The sequence below is a fragment of the Mauremys reevesii genome, linkage group 10, assembly GCF_016161935.1.
Source record: "Mauremys reevesii isolate NIE-2019 linkage group 10, ASM1616193v1, whole genome shotgun sequence".
Lineage (NCBI taxonomy): Eukaryota > Metazoa > Chordata > Testudines > Geoemydidae > Mauremys > Mauremys reevesii.
Window position 1 is genome coordinate 69,803,424 of NC_052632.1, and position 20,820 is coordinate 69,824,243.

General features: G+C 43.4%; 1 protein-coding gene across 3 annotated transcripts in view; it reads left to right on the forward strand.

The window, feature by feature from the left end:
- Positions 1–19,213, forward strand: part of POLR3E (RNA polymerase III subunit E) — a 38,531-nt gene extending 19,318 nt beyond the window's left edge. For all 3 annotated transcript variants that reach the window (XM_039491072.1, XM_039491071.1, XM_039491073.1), the window contains exons 11-21: positions 793–837; positions 921–1,012; positions 1,924–2,044; positions 3,644–3,725; positions 6,590–6,649; positions 7,552–7,709; positions 8,016–8,080; positions 9,404–9,900; positions 14,287–14,367; positions 15,358–15,483; positions 18,352–19,213. In XM_039491072.1, coding sequence (XP_039347006.1) covers positions 793–837; positions 921–1,012; positions 1,924–2,044; positions 3,644–3,725; positions 6,590–6,649; positions 7,552–7,709; positions 8,016–8,080; positions 9,404–9,900; positions 14,287–14,367; positions 15,358–15,483; positions 18,352–18,408 — 1,384 coding nt within the window. In that variant the 3' untranslated portion in view covers positions 18,409–19,213. The remainder of the gene's footprint in view (positions 1–792; positions 838–920; positions 1,013–1,923; positions 2,045–3,643; positions 3,726–6,589; positions 6,650–7,551; positions 7,710–8,015; positions 8,081–9,403; positions 9,901–14,286; positions 14,368–15,357; positions 15,484–18,351) is intronic.
- The last annotated feature ends 1,607 nt before the right edge of the window (positions 19,214–20,820 follow it).

Here is a 20,820-nt window from a genome sequence, read left to right on the forward strand (position 1 = left end):
TCAGAGTCTTTAATGTACTACCCTCACAACACGGCTGTGAGAGGTAGGGAAGTGCTATTATCCCCCATTTTATAAATGGGGAGCTGAGACACAAAGGGCATGTCTACATTATAATTATAAATCTACAGCTTGTCCATGCCAGCTGACCTGGGCTAAGGGGCTGTTTAATTCCGGTGTAGATACTAGGGCTTGGGCAGCAGCATGAGCTCTGGGACCCTTTTACCTTGCAGGGTCCCAGAGACTGAGCTGCAGTCTGAGCCCAAACATCTATACTGCAATTAAACAGCCCCTTAGCCTCAGACCCTCAAGTCCGAGTCAGCTGGCGCAGGCTAGTTGTGGGTGTCTAATTGCAGTGTAGACATGCTCCGAGAGGCTAAGTGACTTGCCCAAGGTCAGTAAATGTGTGGCAGAGCAGGGAATGGAATCCTGGTCTCCAGAGTCCCAGTCTAGTGCACTGATGACTGCACCATCCGTCCTCACCTTAACTAAATTTAAGGAATGTGATGTAGAAATCTTTATCAGTGGTTACTGGTAACAGAATGAATTTAGTGATTTTGATTTCTTGCAAAATGCTAAAAATCGTAGTAAACAGTTGTAAGCAAATGTTCTCAGTGTCTATAACTACAGTCTTCATACATTTCTCCAGCACTGAACTTCCTTGAAAAGGGAAAAAAACCTTGGAAGCTAATATTTACTTAAATAAGATTTGCACTAAGCAGGAGATCATTGTACTTTAGCTTAGAAAATCCTAATACAAGTATTTTAAGGCTGATACATTTTCTTTTCCCTTAGTGAATACTTAATGATGCTGATGCCTCCGAATGTAGAAGAAGAGAAGTAAGTGTTTGCATGAAATGTCCTAACCTCACATTGGCAGGATGTTGTTTTTCATTGGCTACAGTTCTGCTTGTTTATTTCAGAGACAAACCTGTGGCTCCAAGCAATGTGCTGTCTATGGCACAGCTGAGAACTTTACCCCTTGCTGATCAGATTAAGATCCTGATGAAGAATGGTATGCGATATTTTTTAAACATTCCACTTCCTCATGTCCTTTCATGACTTTAGACTTACCCTCCTTTTCGTCAGATAGGGTAGCCTTTCCTGGCAGTGTCCGTGTTGTCATCCTACAGGGCTGAGAGTCTGTGTGGCCCTTTGTTTCTAGGGCTAAGTCTTAGGCTCTGAATTGTATTTCTTCCACTGCTGATCGAGTACGCCGTTCATCTAGAAGGGAAGGAGACACATGACTGCTTGGAGAGCTGACACCTGCAATTTGAGCACGTGCAGCCAAAGGAGTACTCCTTGGAATAACTTCCACTCTCAGACCACTCCTGTTGCTTCCAGGACACACCTGTCTCTGTTGATCCACTGCTGGGTAGTGGAGACTGTGCATGAATTTTAGCTCAGAGTTTAATGCAGCAACCTGCCACTTCGGCTTTGTCCTTTCCCTGGAAGGTTTTCAGTAATATGTGCCTCTTGCACATAGCCTGAGACAGCTTTAGCCCATCTTTCTGGAACTGTAATGATTTGACAATAGCAAGTGCTAAAGTTTTTGTCTCTGAGTCTTACTGTCTTGTCAGAGGACTCTATCGCTCTCAAAAAATAGAATGAGATAGATGGTTTCTTTTATCAGTGTATTAATTTGGGATCAGTTAAGCCAATTAACTTGCACACAACATTCTCTGACATGTTTTCAATGCATATGCAGACTGACTGAAATGGAGTGCTTTTTCTAAAGTGCTTTTATTTTTCGGGAGCTGTGAAATATTTTTGACTGCTGATTTCAGTGTAAACAGATGGGAGTCTTTTATATTAAAAAATAAAATCTGTGTATCCATATTTTTAAAAAACAGAAGTCCTTCTATGAATCTTTAAATAGAACATTGAAAGCATCTTTAAACAACTGTGTTTCATCTTTTCCTTTAGTGAAGGTCATGCCTTTTGCAAACCTCATGAGTTTGTTGGGTTCTGGGACCGATTCTACTGCAGTTTTACGCTGTATACAGCAGGTGGCGATGCTGGTCCAGGGAAACTGGGTGGTAAAAAGGTATGGTTTCTGTTCTTTGTTATCGTCAAATGTTAACGTTCCTGTTAGGAGTGGATCAGAACAATGACTTAGAATCCTCACTAACATTTTGCTGCTGTAATGTAGCTGAAAGCACCAAAACCCAAGTTACTGAAATACTTGATTAAATTCAATTCTTGTTACAGTAGTCTGTTATGCATAAGACAAAGGGCTGTTGTTAAATGACCACAGGGCAGAGGCTGAGCTATCTAAAATTGTGTCTAACTGTGATAAGATCTGTTTTGTTTGTGTATTGAGCCACTTCAGTTCTTGGGAAGAAAAATCTTTATTCCATCAGCATAGGATTCATTACTGGTTTATTGCTGTTGTCACTAAGAGCTGGTCTCTGGAAGCGTTTATCCATTTGATAAATCGAGAGTAGGTTGCTGGGTGCACCTCATGTTCATAAAATGGATTCTATTGTAGTCACCTTAATCTTTAATACAGTTGAGTATCCCAGCGAGACTGCAGGTCTCAAGTGCCATATCCTTTTCATCCACATGGTTTATTATGTGCTGGGCATTGCAGTCTCATCTTTAGGCCACATCTCTGTAATAAAGATGAGGCTGAACACTGGTCACGTTCGCATTCATTGGCAGCCATTAGCCTGTGGACCATGCTTTGGCCACCCACGATCTAGGGCTGCAGCTGCTGCATGAATAGCCTGTACAGTGACACAGATGCACTCTACCTTAAATCACTCCAGAAAGGAATGCTGTCAGCCGGCTAATGCTGTATACAAGCTCCCAGAATGATGGCACAAGGGTGTTTATGTTGTAGCAGTTGCTAGCACTGTTTTATGTGTGTCTGTGGTTGTTACAATACCTTCATCTTCCAAAAGAAAAAAGTGTTGGAAGTGTAAGATTAGCCTAATAGAGTCTTTTATTGTGAGGATGAAAAACAGCTTTTGCCCTGATCAGCTGTGTCGCGTGAAACCCATGATCAGGAATGACATTGGGGCTTTGGAGACAGCAAAGATGGAGACCACTTATGATGATGGATGTAATTTAATTAGTCTCGCAATCCGAATGGGATGGGGGGGTGGCAAGTGCCCCCGCTGGTGGAATTTATAGCATCTCTCACTTAAAATCCTTGAGTATTAAATTAAAATTAAAAATAAACTAAGTCTGGTAGATAAATGTTTTGGCTTATGTTACCTTTGGGGATGTGTGGGGAAGCCATGTAGCCCGAAGCATTTGATGACACACTTTTGGACATGTGTGCATTAAGGAAATTCCCACTGTTGCAGCTAAGCTGGGGCAGACCCCTAACGCAGATGTGCTGTACCAGCACACAGTTTGCATCTGTGCAGTTTATTTCTGTTTGTTACCAGATTAAACTTCACTGGTCTAAGCCCCTCTTTGCACTAGTGTGAACTACAATGATGTAGTCACTCCGGTGTGAATTCTCTTGATGCAGACTGGGCTTTAGCTTCATAGGAATTTGTGTAAATCCTGCAAACTTGGCTGGATAAAAGGTGTCTTTTGACCAATAAATGGGCACATATACTGTTAAAAATCCTCACTAATAATATTTAGTTGCAATGCGTCATAATTAATCATTTCCTCCTTTAATTAACAGTGATGTCCTCTATCCAAAAGATACCTCTAGCCCCCACAGTGGAGTTCCTGCAGAAGTGCTTTGCAGGGGGAGAGATTTTGTTGTAAGTATAGATATGCTCTGTTTGTTTTCCAGTGCCAAAACCCAAATTAAATGAAGCTGGCATAGCTGACCACATCATTGCTAACTGTGCTGTTCTTCTGTAATCTAACGTTTGTTCCAAAGAAATAATCTCTAAATTACTCCTGAAGATTTTGTTGAAGGAGTTAAGAGGATCAACATGGAAATATTGATATAGATTTCATTTGCTATTCATGTGATTGGTTGACAGGTGTCAATCAGAACTAGGTGTTCCATCATCTACCTAATAAAAACAGTTATTGCATTTAAAATATGACACAGAGACACCATCATGCTGACCCACTTAATGGCAGGCTCAGCTGAGAGGCTGATGCAGGTTGAACAGCCTATCACCCTCAGAGATGGTCCCTCTAGGGCAGAATTGAAGGACCTTTGCAGGCCGATGCTAGGGACACACTGTACTTGCTATGCGTGCCCTGTTGTTCAGTAAAAGGGCTTCGCTCCAAGAGCTGCTGATCTAGCACCTTTCATGAACAATAAGTGCAAATGTAAATTACGAGTACAAGACACTCTCTCTTCCCCCCTCCCCCCCAAACCTCAGCAGGGAACAGACTTTTTTACCTAGAGACCGTGTTTGTCTTTACAAACAATCTAAGGAGAACTAATCCCTAAATAACTTCAACATTTGCCATGCTCTGTGGCTTCCATACCTAATGGATGTGTATGACCCTGTCATTTTCCTTTTAGAGCCGATCACCCCGATCTCTGCACTCTGCTTAGTTTCATTATTAACTCTCTTGAGCGGTCAGCTGCTGTTAGATTAGTCTCTGTGTGAGCCCAAACTGACGGTAATTAGAATTGACTTTCTGACACATCTTGAAAGCTGCTCAATGTGCTGCCATATGGGAGACCCAGAATCAGGGGTAACTCTTATTCCCAGAGGCATGGGAATTAGGCAGTGCCCGAGAGTATCACATTTGAAGTTTTGGGGATTCTGGGGACCAAAACCACTGCACTTAGCTGAGAAGTAGAGCAGCAGTGACGCAAGGCCCAGAGGAGGTGGCGTGTTCAGCACTCTGGTTGAATAGAGAGTGCCCTGCAGGAAAGCTGATAGTTTGGGACCTGTGAATACACTTCTACCCCGATATAACGTGACCCGATATAACACGGGTTCGCATACAACACGGTAAAGCAGTGCTCCAGCGGATCAGCGTATCAGCTCCCAGCCGCGGCACTCCGCTTCCCGCCACCGGTGAGTGTGGGGAGGTTGGGGAAAGGATGCCCCCGTACTCTCCTGCAGCAGGAAGTGGAGCGCCGCGGCTGGGAGCTGGCAGAATGGAGCGGTCTGGGGCTGGGCTGCTTTGCTTCCGCCACTGCCGGTGAGTGCGGGTCCTTTCCCCAACAACATCATCCCCCGCTCCCAAGCGACATGGCTGGGGCCGGGGCAAGGGAAGGACGCCCCCCATACTCACCTGCAATGGGAAGCGGAGCGCTGCGGCTGGGAGCTGGCGGAGTGGAGTGGGCTGGGGTCGGGCTTCTCCGCTTTCCGCCGCTGGCAGTGAGTACCTGTCAGGGGGCGGGTGTGTGTGGATAGAGGTCAGGGCAGCTGTGGGACAGGGAGCAGGGGGATTGGGTAGGGGATGGGGTCCTGGGGATGATTAGGGATGGGGTGTCTCTGGAGGCGGTGGTCAGGGGACAAGGAGCGGGGGGGCCAAAGCAAGCTCGATATAACACGGTCTCACCTATAGTGCGGTAAGATTTTTTGGCTTCGGAGGACCGCGTTATATCGGGGGAGAGGTGTAGTTGCAAGACGGGTATGTTCACAATTGTCTCCTTTACTGGAGTCAGTGATAACTTGTGGTTTTAAAGAAGTGTGCGCTAGTGCATTGGGGACAGCTGTGTCGATTAGTATGGGGGGGAAGAGAAGCTGAATAAGGTGAAAGGACATAAAGAACCAGCCCAGTTGCTCATGATTTTTTTACACCCTAGGCTGTGACAGGGCAGAGAGCGGGGAGGGGAGGAATTGGTAGCAATGAGGCTTTAAATTCCTGCCCCCAACCCTCCAAAATGTATTAAAACCTCCATCAACTGAACTGCCGTAAGCGTGGGGTGGGAGGGGTGGAGTGGGGGCAGTGGGTAGGAATCTAAGTGACTGCAATGTACTGGTGCAGGGCATGCACACTGCCCTGCCTTCTACAGTGTTGGGTGCTGTAGAAAGGACTAAGGGAGAGGATGGGAGTCCTGCAGTGGTTGGCTTATAAAAAGGATATAAACTTCACTATTAGTAGCAGCTCATGGAGATTTCCTCTGGGGCAAGTGGCAAAACACATGGTTTTGGAGCAGAACGTCCCGAGTCCTACCCCCGCATATGCCTGTAAAGGCACAGAATGATAACAATGAGCCTCCTCTGTGTTCATTAGGTTTTTGTTGGGTTTGTTTGTTTTTTAAACCATGTATCAGAGGGGTAGCCGTGTTAGTCTGGTTCTGTAGAAGCAGCAAAGAATCCTGTGGCACCTTATAGACTAACAGATGTTTTGCAGCATGAGCTTTCGTGGGTGAATACCCACTTCTTCGGATGCAAGCAAGATTTCAGAGGATCTAAGTGCAACTCCCGCCACAGCTTCACCAAGGCAAATCTTGGATTTCTCTAGGCCTTTTGTTTTGTGTCCTTTCTTATCATTCAAGGAAAATGTCTACAGGAATAGACCATGTCAGGTCTGTATTTGCCCCAGTTGACCCACTTGTCTGGCAGAGAATTGCCCACCCCTGCATTCTTGAAAGGTTCCTGGTTATGCCGGTGGCACAACAGCACGTCTGTTCTTTAGTAATGCAGCTTCCTGAAATATGTCGTTCTCTTCCCCTCCTTCCCCTTTTTACTTCCCCCAGATGTGGAAGTTTACGCGGGATCGCTGGGTTGTGCGAAAGGAAGTGGCCACAGTCACAAAAGTGAGTGACAATTTTTTTCTAAACCAGAGGTGGATGATAAGCAGTGGGTATTATCAATAGCTGCATTTGTGGCTAATTCACACTGCTGCTTGCCTTTCCTCCTAGCACCGCACACTGTGGTGACCCATTTTACTGCTGACTTTGGGACATTACCTGACACATTTCACTGCTAATTCCCATTATTGCTAACCTAGGACAGTGTTGCTTCAGATCTGTACTGCATAGTGGAGACCGCGAATGAATGACAGAATCAAAGCATTCAGTGTCCTCAGGGGAGGGAGGCTCTTAATTTCTTAAGAGCAACTCAGGCACCTGATCGCTGAATCATCTGCACAAGCATGTTAGTATCTGTAAAGTAAATAGGATTAAAAGTGAAAAAGCTCTGTAAGGATTTGTAAAAAATCACACACAATAAAATGACAGAATGAGTTAATTTTATGTAGGGATTTAATAATCTGACATTCTGAAATTTTCTAGTGCACTTTGTCAGTGTTGGAGATGGATGTGTACATAGAGGGTTGCTTCACCTTTAGCTGAAATGCAGCCATCTTGGTTGCTGTTAAAGGCCCAGAGAAGTCTAAACTTCAGAGAACACTTAGATATGTGGACTATAATTATCCACAGTGCAGTTTGTTCAGGATATTGGGGATAGCTCCCCTAGTTTTCCAAAAAGTGCCGCAGACTATTTAACTAATGCTTAGCTTTAGGTCCTTCCTGGTACTGACTCAGAGGGAAGACTGTCTCCTGTTGATTTGCCAGTATCTTTTCCTGGCGGTCTCCTACCCAAACCTTAATTCAGCCCAACTCTGCTTAGTTGGTGAAATCACAGTTTTGTATGGCTGCAGATGTGGTTTCCCTGACCCATTACACTTTTTCTTTCTGTCTGTCTGTCTTTCTTTCAGCTTTGCCCAGAAGATGTGAAGGACTTCTTAGAGCACATGTCTGTTGCGAGAATAAACAAAGGCTGGGAATTCCTGCTCCCTTATGATGAAGACTTTGTTAAAAAGCATCCAGATGTGGTTCAGAGGCAGAATATGCTGTGGATGGGCATTCAGGCCAAGTAAATGATTTGCTTTCTTCTGGGGAATAAATTAAAGATGTACATGTACCAGCTGTACCATGACTATAGATTGTAGCATGGTAATATTTTGATCTGCATTTCCTCTACATAAAGTTGTCCCTTTTAAAGGGCAGTTGTATAATGGGACTGTTCCATGGTTCCCAATTTCACTGGACTGTTGACCATCTCCAAATGCTTTAGGTCCTTTGGCATTTTTGAAAGGCTAAAGCTGAAATGTCTGTGTTTGGATGTGGGAATGCCAAACTAAAAAAAATACTCTTGTGTATTTTCTCTTTTTAATTTCAGATTAGAAAAGGTCTATAATCTATTAAAGGAACATTTGACACCAAAGAAACAAGATGGACAATCAGGTATATTAATGGTTAAGATCATTATGAAATATATTCTCCCGTTTGTGTTTCTAGTGTAATTTCTGTGTGTCACTGTTAGATTTTTTTTTTGTATGAGTCTGCAGTTTCCCTTTGATTGTTTGGGGCAGATTCTGGGCTACATTAAGGTGAGCTTAAACCACCAGGGTGGGACAAAGCAACCTTAAAACTCAGGGGCAACTGAGGATTCCCCAGCACAGAGGAATCCATGGGTGTAATGTAAAGCTAGTAGAGCTGACTCTACAAACAGACTTCCTCATTAAGGGCAGCGCAGTCCTCAGAGTAGGAAATATTTTGGGGGAGGGGGCAGAGCCAGCACACACTGCACTCCAGGTGGTCCCACCGTTGTGATAGCCCCATAGTTTATAAACCAGTGGAAGTTAGCAGTTCCCCATCTCTGTTCTGCTATGGCTGATGATTAAGCTATTGGTGAAGAATTAGTTTAACAGGGGCTCTAAGGAGGTACAAGGCCTTCTCTTTTCAAGGTGATTCTCCACTGTTGCTGCCAGTGAAAGTTTAAAGCAGCTGTTCTGTAATCATAAGAGGTTGTGAAAACTTGAGGTTCCAGAGAGATTGAACTAAGTACTTGGCTAGTTACCAGACATTGGAGTCCTTGGATACTGCAAGCAGAACTGACAAACGGACACATGAATACATTTCAGTACCCTCTATCTTATCTGGTGGGAACTTTTCCAGACCGGGTAGTTACTACAGAAAAGGGGTTCTCAATCTCTTTCATGCTATGGACCAAATCCTAATAGAGAAGGTCTGCTGGATTCACAACCTACCCTCTGATTAGTGATCACTCAAATCACTTTCCCATCCATTCTCCCATTTGCAAGCGTGCAACATCCTGTGTGGTAGCTATAGCAATTGCTCCAGCTGGTTTTCTCCTTGCAGCAGATTCTATCAGCATCCAGCCTCTCTTGAAAAATCTTCTCTTGCAAAGATGTCAGGAGTCTAGGGGTGCAGGCACAAATGTGTGTGCAGTTCCTGCAGTTGTACATGCAATTCCTGATTTACACAGGGCTTTAGCACTCGCACAAGCATGTTTTCCCGTGGCCCTGGGCTTTAGACTTCTGAAAAGTCAAGCCCTAAGTATCTCGCTAGCAGTTATTAAAATGATTCTCTGCTTGTTCAATTATTTTAAAAACAAAATCTAGTCTGAAATCAGTTTGGGGTCTTGGATCTCTGGAGTAAACTGTTCAGTGCCGTTAATTCACTAAGGTCTGTTTTAATAAATACACTGCAGAATTAATGTCCAAGATTCTCTGTTAACCGTGTTGTACTCTTGTATCTTACTAGCTCACCCACTTCTGGTTTCTGGGGAACAAAGGGTCAACATGGCTAAAGCAAAAGTCAAACAGAACTACGGGCTGCTGGAGAAAGAGTTGCAAAAGCAAAAGGCAGAGAGCAAAGCAAATGACTCTCCATCCAAGATGGATATTTCCAACGTCCGCATTAAAGAGGAGCCTGTGAGCGATGAGGAGCCTATGGACGCGTCCGCCTATGAGAGTATGAACAATGGCATGGTCAATGGCATCCATTCAGAGGAGAACTCCACGGACTCATTAAACGGCCACTTGCCAGGCGGATGCACGGATCGAGTTGCCCAGGAACTGAAAGCGTTTGTGATGACGACGTTTAAGAAACAGTTTGTTCTCACTCTGAGTGAGCTGAAACGGTTATTTAATCTTCACTTAGCCAGTCTGCCCCCAGGACACACGTTGTTTAGTGGCATTTCAGACAAAATGTTACAAGACATGGTATTGGACACTGGCTGCAAACAGATTTTGGTGCCTGTAAGTATCCTCTTTATATTGTACACGCGGGGAAGGGCACAAGTGCTGAGTGGTAAACGTACCGTGACCTACAGTGTCTCCACACTGTGTGGTTGGGGCAGATATCCCTCTGAACAGCTGCCGGTACTTCGGCCCATTGAAGCTGGGGCTTTGTCTGGCTGACTTCCTGCTTCCCACAATCTTTGCTTGAGTGCTGGCCCCTTGCAGTGCTCTCCTAGTCAGTATAAAGGAACTCAGATGGACTGGACCCCAGTGCTTCACTGCTTGTTATCCTCACGATTCCATGAAGCAGTCTGAAGTGATCCAAATCCCAGGTCCGTTTGCCGTAGCCAGGGCTGTACAAGCTCCCTGTTCTCAGGGCTGCCATGGAAGGAACAATGGTCTCTGTTATCTCGGGCGCAGGACACACCTGGCAATACAACAAGTGGCTGGGAAAAATATAGCAGGAGTCCCATGCTGTGCCTGTGCCACATTCCTTTGGTCACTGGCTGTTAAATTTCCTTTCCTTGCAGGCGTTTCTGTGGCTGCTGTAAAGACAGGGAAATGTTTGTATGTTTGAGAGCTAGGACTTCCTGCAGCTCTGCATGAAGATAGCTCAGTTAGTGGAGGGAAGAGAGCTGCCATTGTAGTGAATGCAGAGAGAGCCTGAGGGCAAAACCAGTTTACAAGCCAGGTAGCAGTCCTGGTCAGTTTGCAGCTAGAGAGTCCACTGCCTTTAGGGGGAGAGAAAAAGAGAAGGGACAGCTGCTTGAAGGAGGAGGCAGGACAGAGTGCAGGAGGAGGACAGAGTGAGGGGAGCAGGAAATAATTCAGAAGTAGGACTAGAGCAGGGGAATTAAGACTCAGCTAAGGAACGAGGCCTGTTGCAGGGAGGTAGGAATACTATAATATGGTGGCCAAGCATGGTAGATAGACAGTGTGGCAGCTGGGAGTTAAGTAGTGGACTTGAAATGCTGCTAGAGAGTGCCCCCAATTAAATGATTTCTTCTCCCTTCTGCCTGGTGACTTCTAAATCCTGGCTGCAGCCCTGCCCATCCTGGCTGGTTTTCCACCTGGAGCCTCCTCCTGTGGCTGTTGCAGGGTCTCGCTTTCTTTTATGTGCCATGTGATGTGGCTGCACAGACTGCAAATGGTAATTAGCTGAGGCCGCTGCTGGCGGGGTCACGAAACTTTGTAAATTACTTCATTATATTATTACTTAAACTTCATGGGGAAGGAAGGGAACATACTGTTTTTTTAAAAACAGCTCCTGAGGAAGCTGGACGGGTGAGAAGGAATTGCCTTTCTGCTGTGGAACATGTAACAGAAGAAGCTTTAAATATAGAACCTGATTCAAAGCCAGCCATTCCCTACTGAAGGGACATGTGGAGGCTTTTAGGCCCATCCAGTCCAGCAGAGCATGGTGTCTGTTGTCTAATGTTGGCGGCAAGTGCATTGGTTGTTCCTAAAAGCACATGGCTTATTGTGAGCCTTGTTGCAAATTCCACTGTTTAGATAAAGAGTCGCTGCACTGCTGTAATCACCATCTTAAATCCTCTCCACCAGGAGTCCCTTCCCCTACCTCTCACAGAGGGGGTTGAGATTAGTTGGGGTGTGTTTACACTCACCAAACACTCCATGTGGATATAGGACTTTCTTGGCCATGGGCTACTTCCCTTGGTGGATCCTTTGGAACCTAAGACCTTCTAAGCAGTGCAAGGACCTTTCATTTTATCACTTGATGCAATAATTACATGTTAATTTTCTGAAATGAATTTGCTCCATGGATTAAAAACTAATGAATTGAGGTAATGAAAACAAGGCCCTCCAGGAGGAGTGCAGTTGAGCTGCCACATCAAAGAAAATGCATTGCTAAAAATTTGGTTAAAGCCTTTACCTGTTCTCTCCCATAGAAATGAAGGATTGACTCTGACCTGATGCGCTTAGAGCTCAAGTTAGTCTAATGGTTGCTGTGTCTTTGTACTAGAACCCATTGAGACACCACTTGGCTGCAAACGAGGCCGTTAGGCACCTATTGCGGAGGTACATTGCTTGCACATGTTTTGTCGCATTGTAACATCTTCAAGCCAAAAGAAATGCTCAGTCGTTAGCACTGTGGTGGGATCCAGAGAGAGTTTCGGGTAGGCCTGCGCTTGAATGCAATTGGCTATTGTTTCCTTTAGCCTAAGCTTCCAGGCAACCTGACCGTCCAGGACAGGCTAGGGCAAGAGAGAGGAAGCCTTGAACAAATACTTTTGCTGCATAGTCATATTCAGCACTCACACTTGGAGTGAGCCTCTGTTTGAAGTTTCCCAGTCCCATGGGGAGGATGTTTGCACACAAGGAAAATCCATTAACCTCCTTGAGTAGTGGCACCCTTCCCCCCTTATGGTTGCTGCCTTCCGGGCTGTGGGGACGTGGTGGCAGCCTTCCTTCACTGGGATCCCTTTCCTAGGCCTCTCCACCCACCTTGTGTCTTGGTGGGATCATTCTAGGAAGGACTGCTGGCCTCTGCCCAAATCCTGAGGCAAGTTGATGTAGTGGGAGTAGCAGGAGAGTGAGATGATCTTGGCAATAGTGTCTTGCAGACTCTACACCAAGGGGGAAGATGAGAAGATTTTTCTTTCTTTTTTTTCAAACTCCCAGTCAGCTGTTTCCTTGGAGACATTCTGGCTGCTGAGACTTGATAAAACTACACTGGCTTAGAACCAGAGTTCCTGAATGGCTAAGATAAATGCAGGCATAGTAGTGTGATTTGGTCAGGGAAAGAGCAGCTTGCCGTACAGGTCTGTTTCAGAGCTCTATCAGACAGAGAAGAGCAGGTGATATGTAACACAGTGTTGGAATAAATACTTCTTGCTCCACGCATTGTCCCTCTCACAGGCCTTGACCATACCTCATTTTCCTGTGAGAATCTGATGTGCCTGCTTTTATCTGTGGGATATGCATACCATAGGAGGCCAGCCTTTATTAGCCAGCATTCCTTTGAGGAGAGAAATGCTTGAAGTGTCAAGCGATTGTAAAGTTTGTTAAAATGTACATGATTTGTCTCACAATATTGGAGCAATGCAGGGTTCTGAGCTGCCAATCTCACCAGGTAGCTCCTTCCAAACAATTTTCCTGTTTACAGTAAGATTACAGATTAAGTGTGAATGTAACAACTAGGATTTCTGGCACAGTCATCTAAAGCTGTCATATAAGCCTGTGAGGGGTGAGAGAAAAGGTATGTTTCATACCAGCTAACAGTTAAGTGTGGCAAGAAATGGAATGGAACAAATGACCATCCCTGTGCCATAGGGTAGGGGATCTGAATGGGCTTGTTCGCCTCCGATGGTTGATTTTGAAAATTAGGTTGTCTGGCCAGCTGGCAAGGAATGAATTCTTAGTGACCTAAAGGAGGAAGCATGTCAAGAGTGAGAGCATGCTCTGAGGGAAGATGTTGAGGCTAAAAGAGGTTTGTTTGTTTTTATTTTTCCACGTAAGCATTTGTATGGCATGAGTGGTAAGGTGGGGGCTGCTGCATCACTTGTGAGGCGGAGAGCGGCGCAAGGGCACGCCAGCTGAGAAGAACCAAAGGCTTATTTCCCTGCATGGGTGCTTGAAATGAAAAGTGTTTCATTTTCCGAGTCTGCAATAAGCAAGTGTCTGGCTTCACAAGCAGTTTACTGCTCACTCTTGTGGGATTGTGTAGGCTGCCCACAGGACAGTGATGAAGGGTGTTTCAGCAATGCCATGTTTTTCCCTCACCTTGTATTGGTTAAAGTTTTTCCATGCTTTTGGGTCTCGAGGAGTGACCTCTAAATACCTGTCTAATCTAATCTGTCTACTGTATCTATTTATTTAAAGATATGTATTATTGTAGCACCTAGCAGCCCTAAAAACTGCCATAGTCAATGTAAAAATGTCTAGAAAGAGTGAATTCCTGCTTCATGCAATATCAGGGAACAACTCGGAGCGACTTTTAGCATGGAAGCAAATGTATCTGTCAGTTGCTGGTTATAGGAGAGAACTGAATGTTTTGTTGCCATGAAATATCCTTTAACATTCAAGCACTGGAATCGCTTTCAGTGTTTAGCAGTTGCATCCAAAGGGTGAAGTCCCCCCGCTGCCCTGGCCTCAGTGGCAGAGAGCCTGCACAAACCCTGTGTGCCAGTTAATTCCCACTTACACCCTCAAAACAAAGTTTAAGCAGTTCATAGGTTTGTGGGTGGATCCTTAGTGCATGAGTGAATTTCACTAATAGTGAATAAAGGTGCCGATCAAACATGACGTTGGCTTAATTGGGGCAATATAAGACTGCTGAAGTGTTCCTGTAGCTTCCAACATTCACTCATTCAAGATGATTTGTTTTAACAGCCTGTAACTAAAATTAAAGCAACCACCCTGACTGGTGCAAACTGTTCTTAGTTTCCCCCACAGATTCATGCTGTTTCACCGGATGAACTAAAGGTTTATGCACTTTGGGAAGCTGGTGACATTTACGACCAGGTAAAGGCAAACATGGCTGTTAATCTAGCCAAGTCATTCCCAGATTGCTGATTGCTGGGAGCTTGGTATTATTTGCATCCTTGCTTTTAAAAGTGATACAACCCCTCCCCCATGCTCCCCCTTGGAGTCTGTGGTTTCCAGTGCCAAGCTACTCCAAGCTGGGAGGCAGTGCTCAGTCCACAGGAGTGATGATTGCTTCACTGAGGTATGGGGGAATGGACAGAAGCAATAACATACGCTGCTCACTAATTAAACGTTAGTGTAAATAGCTTTGTAGACATGAGTAGCACCAGTTCGCTGCTCCATTCAAACCAGACCTTAGAGCATATTAAACTCTGGTCCTTGCTGTTTAAAAAGTCAGCATTATCCAGTAGTTACCCTGTGGCGATACCTGAGAGGTCAGAATTTCCTTATAGCTAGAAGGGGAAGTAACTCTGGCATTTGTGGGCATACACTGACGTTTTAATTGTTACCACTGTAAATTGAGTGTATTGGAACATACAGAAGCAGAAAGTCCGGGCTAACGGCATGAAACAATTTTCACAGGGAAGACCCACAGCAGCATGCTCTAGATTTTCATTATAGTCAAGTGGAGTGAGCAGAAGGCCAGGAACTATCTCAAATTCTAGCTCCATTAATTAAACTTTCCCTGCCTCAGTTTCTCTCTGTATGAGGGGGATAATACCCTCCTCACAAGGATGTTGCAGGAATTAATTAGCTCACATTTGTACAGTGGTTCGAATACAGAAATACACTGTACATGCTAAGTATCATTCTTATACTTGCTATAGTTCTAGCATGCTAGTATGGGACTGTTTGGAGAGGGATTTCCTAAAGAAGATTCCTTTAACGCAGTTCAGTGAACGTGTTGTGCCAAATGATGTACCTAAAAGCTTGTATGGAGCTGATGGTGGTTTTCTTATTTCATGTTTAGAAATATAATGCAGATAATTTTTCTCTCGTGTGTTAAAATAAACTTTTGTTTTAAAGCATCGGCAGGTTTTGCTTAAAATCTTTACCAAAAATTATCGAGTGCGCAGGAATGTCATCCAGCATCAGTTGAGCCAAGAATGTGGAGAGGATCTAAATAAACAGGATGTGGATAGAGTGATAAAGGTAATGCATCAGATTTAAAAATCACATACAAAGCTCTTGTTTAATGGTGGTTTTGATATAGTCAGTACCAGAGCTTTTAATATATTGGCTTCACAGAAAGGACCATATTCTACGTGGCTTTACATAAAATGATGGTGTTGCTACCGTAGTTTCTGTTATCATGTGGATAGGGCCTTGTTTCAATCGGTTTGATGTAAAATATACTTGTTACATGCTCCCTTTTTGCCAAAGGGCACTGACTTTTGAACCCATTATCATACGGTGTTACCCCAACAAATATTTTTCTGACATGGGCTAACAATGAATACAAAGTGTAATAAATGTACTTTCACGATTATTATAAAACGGTATTGCGTTAAACATTAAGGGGGAAATTTTCAACATGACCTGTTGTGAGCTTAGACATGGGATTCTCATTAATATTAACGAAAGTTGGGAAGCATAGTCCCCACACACATCAAATTAATAATACATCACCTTACTCTCAAGGGGAACTTACAGTTACATAGGCAGCAAACAGCAACAACAACAACAAAAACCCTTTATCAGTTAAAACATTTTATGAAAGAATGTTTACCATGTATGCTCTGTCTTTGAAAGAGCCACCCGTTATTTCTAAGGTGTTGCAAAGCATACAAGGAATGTCTGGAGGGCCGTACAGGCGTTGATTAACATATATTAAAGTGGTATGGTGTTGCTAAATAGAAATCCACCAACTCATGTAACTTTTAAATAATTATTGCTAGGAATTGAGTCACTCTGGCCCTAATTTCAGTAAATTACGTGTTTAAATGCTTTCCAGAATCCAGGCCTGTATTGTAGATTAATTGTGCATTGGAAAGATTAGGGTTCTGTTGCTTTGATAATATGCAGCCTGGCTTTATTCAGTGTCCCTTGTCTTGATTAGAAGAATCTGGTCTTAATTTTTAAGATAAACCTAAAGCATGTTGAGCCTGTTCAATGTAACACAGACTGCTGGTGCAGGCAGATTTTTAAGAAGATAGGTGTGTCTAAACATTGACTAGAACCAGGAGTGCCCAAACAACGTATGTGCACATTTTCATGATGCAGCTATTTAACAAGGAGTGTATCTGCGTAGGAAGTAAGTGCACTTTAAGCCACACAGCTTGTGCATCTGTATCACATGCCCAACACTGAGGTGTGTGTATGTGTCAGTCTTCATTTTCCCCTGAATACAGGTGAGTCAAAGCAGTGCATGAAAGAATCAGAAAAAAGTCTTGAACATCTGATTAAAATCTTGGTCTTCAGATATGTCAACCCCTCTTTTCAGCTTGCTAGTTTCCTTCCTTTAAGATTGAGTATTTGCAGTGTACTAGGCTTCTGTGGTCTGAAAGGTCTAGTAACATACAACAACACAAAAACTCCTTTCCCTTAAAGCTGTGCATTTTCAGTCATAAGGGGTAAGTCAGCTCTTGTTGAATTTACCTACTGTAGCGTGTGTGTGTAAAATGAAAATTCTACACAAATGATGCTCACTAAAAACAAAACACTCAGTTCATGTAGGTGCCTCAGGTATCTTGAAAATATTTGCAGGTGTGTGGTTGTTAATAATTTGGTCAAAATATAATCCAGTGGTTTAATAGTTTAGTCTAATAAATTGCTTACTCTGAAAGGGTTTTATTCTGCACTGTTGCCTTTAGTGATTGGCTGTTCATTCCAACCCTCTCCCTCTCTGGCTTTTCACCTCAGCTTCACTCTTCATCTGCCCCTTTTCTCCTCACTCCCACTGCCCTTCGAAGACCTCTCTCCCGTCCGTTTGGCTGACCCCCCACACATACAAAAATTGTGGAACTAACACGTTCCCATCATACTGTTCACTCTGCTTCTGTGGTTCTATCCCTTACCCCCACTCTGTGTGTTTAAGACCATACTGGGTCAGACCAAAGGTCCATCTAGCCCAGTATCCTGTCTTCCGACAGTGGCCAATGCCAGGTGCCCCAGAGGGAATGAACAGAACAGGTAAACATCAAGTGATCCATCCCGTTGCCCATTCCCAGCTTCTGGCAAACAGAGGCTAAGGACACCATCCCTGTCCATCCTGGCTAATAGCCATTGGACCTATCCTCCATGAACTTTAGTTCTTTTTTGAACCCTGTTTATAGTCTTGGCCTTCACAACATCCTCTGGCAAGGAGTTCCACTGCTTGACTGTGCGTTGTATGAAAAGTTCATGGAGGATAGGTTAATTAATGGTTATTAGCCAGGATGGTCAGGGATGCAACCCCATGCTCTGGATGTCCCTAAGCCTCTGATTACCAGATCCTGGGATTGTATGGAAAGGGATGGATCCCTTGTTAATTCCCTCTGAAGTACCTGCCATTGGTCACTGTCGGAAGACAGAATAATGGGCTAGATGGACCTTTGGTCTGACCTAGTATGGCCATTCTTATGTAGGGACTGGCTGCTACTCTGTGTTTGTATCGCACCTAGTACAATGGGACCCTGTTCTTGGTTGGTCTTTAGGGACGATCATAACAATAAATTACAGCTTCAAACGGCCCAGTTCAACAGATGGGCTGCAATCTTGCAACCCTTACTTGTGGAATTAGTCCTATTGCTGGATCCCATTCCATGGTTTAACTAGTCTGCTCTGAACCATGTGAAAAGTTTGAATTGGTGTAGTACTCCTAGTACCATCACAGTTAAGGTAGGGTTCATTGGCCAGATTTTGCCCTGCTGTAAGTGGGTACAATACATGAGCCAATGTTGCCACTATACACTTTTGATATTTACATTTTGTGTCTTGGAATCTATTGTGATTTGGGAGCTTTCTGCCTCTAAGGCTAATCAGTAATACTCTAACACTAGACTTTTCAGCATTAGTAACTGCTTTTCCCATTCTCCCCAGGACTGCTGTGTAAGCCATGCTGGAATGTGGTACCTTAAAGGGACAGTGCAGTCTTGACAACAGTGGTGTGCTTTTCATTCCATTATCTCCAGGACAGAGGAGGAATACTGCAGTGCGCATAGACAGAATAATGCCTTTGCTTCAGGGAGCAAGGGGCAGAATCTGACCTATTTGTGGCCACATGGGCACTGCAGAAAGACGGTTAGTGATGTCAACATTCACGCACTTGTTTGCATGGCCGCCTAAACACAAAGAGCATCGAGGAAGAAAATGTGGGACCCTATCTGCAATTTGATGAATTTGGGATTCCTAATGTATTTTGCTTCTCATTATTTCATTCTAATAAAATAAAAACACATACTGACACAGACATGATGGAAAATCATGGTCTAATATTTTATTTTGTAATTAATGCCAATAAATGGTAAGTCTTTTGTTTACAAACATCCAACTTTTATTATATGCCTAGAAGGTCATGCTGTAGTCTGCGTGTTAAAGCACTCCCTCTTCCCACTTAAACAAACAAACAGACCTATTAATGCTCATGAAAGTTTTATGTGCACCTGGGTTTGTGGGGAAAAATCCCCATGTCTTAAATGTACTAATTATACATAGCAAAAACAGTCTCATCAATTGTTTACATGACACAAGTTGTTTTCAAAAGTAATTACATATAAAGCAGATGTAGTGTATTCTACTTATTTTTTTTTGCATAACTAGATGCAGGTAGAGCAAGGTAAGTAACCTTATGCACCATCTGAAAGGTGTCCAACTGTAGTCATCACACTTGGTGATGTAAAACCTATATTTTATGTAACTTTTTCAAATAAAATTTTATCTTGAAGATCGACTATGGCATCAGCCTCTGACCCCCATGTGTTTGTCTGTGAACAGATAGAAGCAATGTAATCTTTTATGGACTAGGGAAAGTTAACAGAGAACGACTTAGCTTATCCCTATGCCCCCACCTCCTCAGCTAAGTACTACATATGGTTACAAATCACTTTATTTATTATGGTAGCATCTAGAGGCCCCCCTGAGTAGGAGATGGGACCCTCTTGTACAAGGCACTGTTCAAAGTAAATAGTATTCTGCCACAAGGATTTTATTATCTAAGATTTAAGTTTAAGAGCAGGTGCAAGAATTGGAAAGGGGACATGAGAACTAACTAATCAGTGAGTGGTGTATTTTAACTATTTCTTGTGTTTACTCTTCATTCTGCTTTGGCTGAAGATAAGATTTGAGCATGCAGCTGTAGTTGCAGCTTTTCTGGTGAAAACAATTGATAACTGTAAGTGAGGTTCTGAGGTAAAGTGGGTTGTTTGGCTGAAATAAGTAAGTTTGTTCTAGCAATTAAACCAAACAGGATTAATTTGGTTAGTTGGCTAAATAATATACTGCATTTACATAGCATCTCCATCTTCCTATGGATAATAATCCTACTGCCCTAATTTTTGAATAACTAAACCTCACCATAAACCTCATGTGAGTAAATTAGAAAGTATCTTTCATTAGCAGCACAGGAAGATGCTGTTTTATGTCCGAAGAGCAAACTAGCTTCCAACTGATTATTGCCTCTGAAGTCACATGTATTTTTCTGAATGCTTATAAGGTGATTGCTTGTTTGAGCACAATCAGTATAGCTACAATGACAATTCTATCTATTCCTGTAACTGTATCCATAAAGTTTCTCAAATGTAACAGCATTCATGAATAATTAGTATTTATATATGTTGCACCTTTTCCAACATATTCCCACTTCAGAATTAAGCTGTAACAAAATATTTTCAAGCATCAGTTACCCAAAAACCAGTCACTTTGCCTTCCCACGCTGTTGTCTCAACTTTGAATTTGATTCATGGTAAACTTGTCTTCACCTGTACTGTTAGCAGCCTGTATATTTTATGGTGCTGTATAGAACAGGCAAGTATTTGAAAGTTAGATGCATACTTTTGAGGAACTGGGAGGTTGAGTGACTTCCCCTTTTAACCAAAAACAACAACAACCCACTTATCTAGTGACAGCAGATGCTTTGGTGGTGCAATAGTTCTGTACCACTGATAATTTTGTTGTGTATATATGAAAGGTTATAGCCATGTCTGATAACTGGCTTAGAAAAGGGAGGACTGCAGACAGCAAACACCTGGTGTATATCAAACTCTTTATTAAACCCTGAGCCATTTGATTGCTCCTAGTAGTTGCCCAGCTATTGACTGACAGACATGATTGACAAATCAGATCCTGAAGTTACTAAGCACGTACAGTACAAAATGAGGCTGAAGTGGCAGGAATGCTGGTCATGGCCTTTTTCCTCCTTCTCAACCTGCCTAACACTTTTTATTCAGTATTGAAATTACTCCCATCCCTAGCTCAGCCTGTGCTTCCATCACCCAGTTGTTAAATTTTCAAACAAGCTCCTTTTGTGCTTTTGCCAATGTTGCCCCTCAGTTGGGAGGAGCTTCCCTGTAC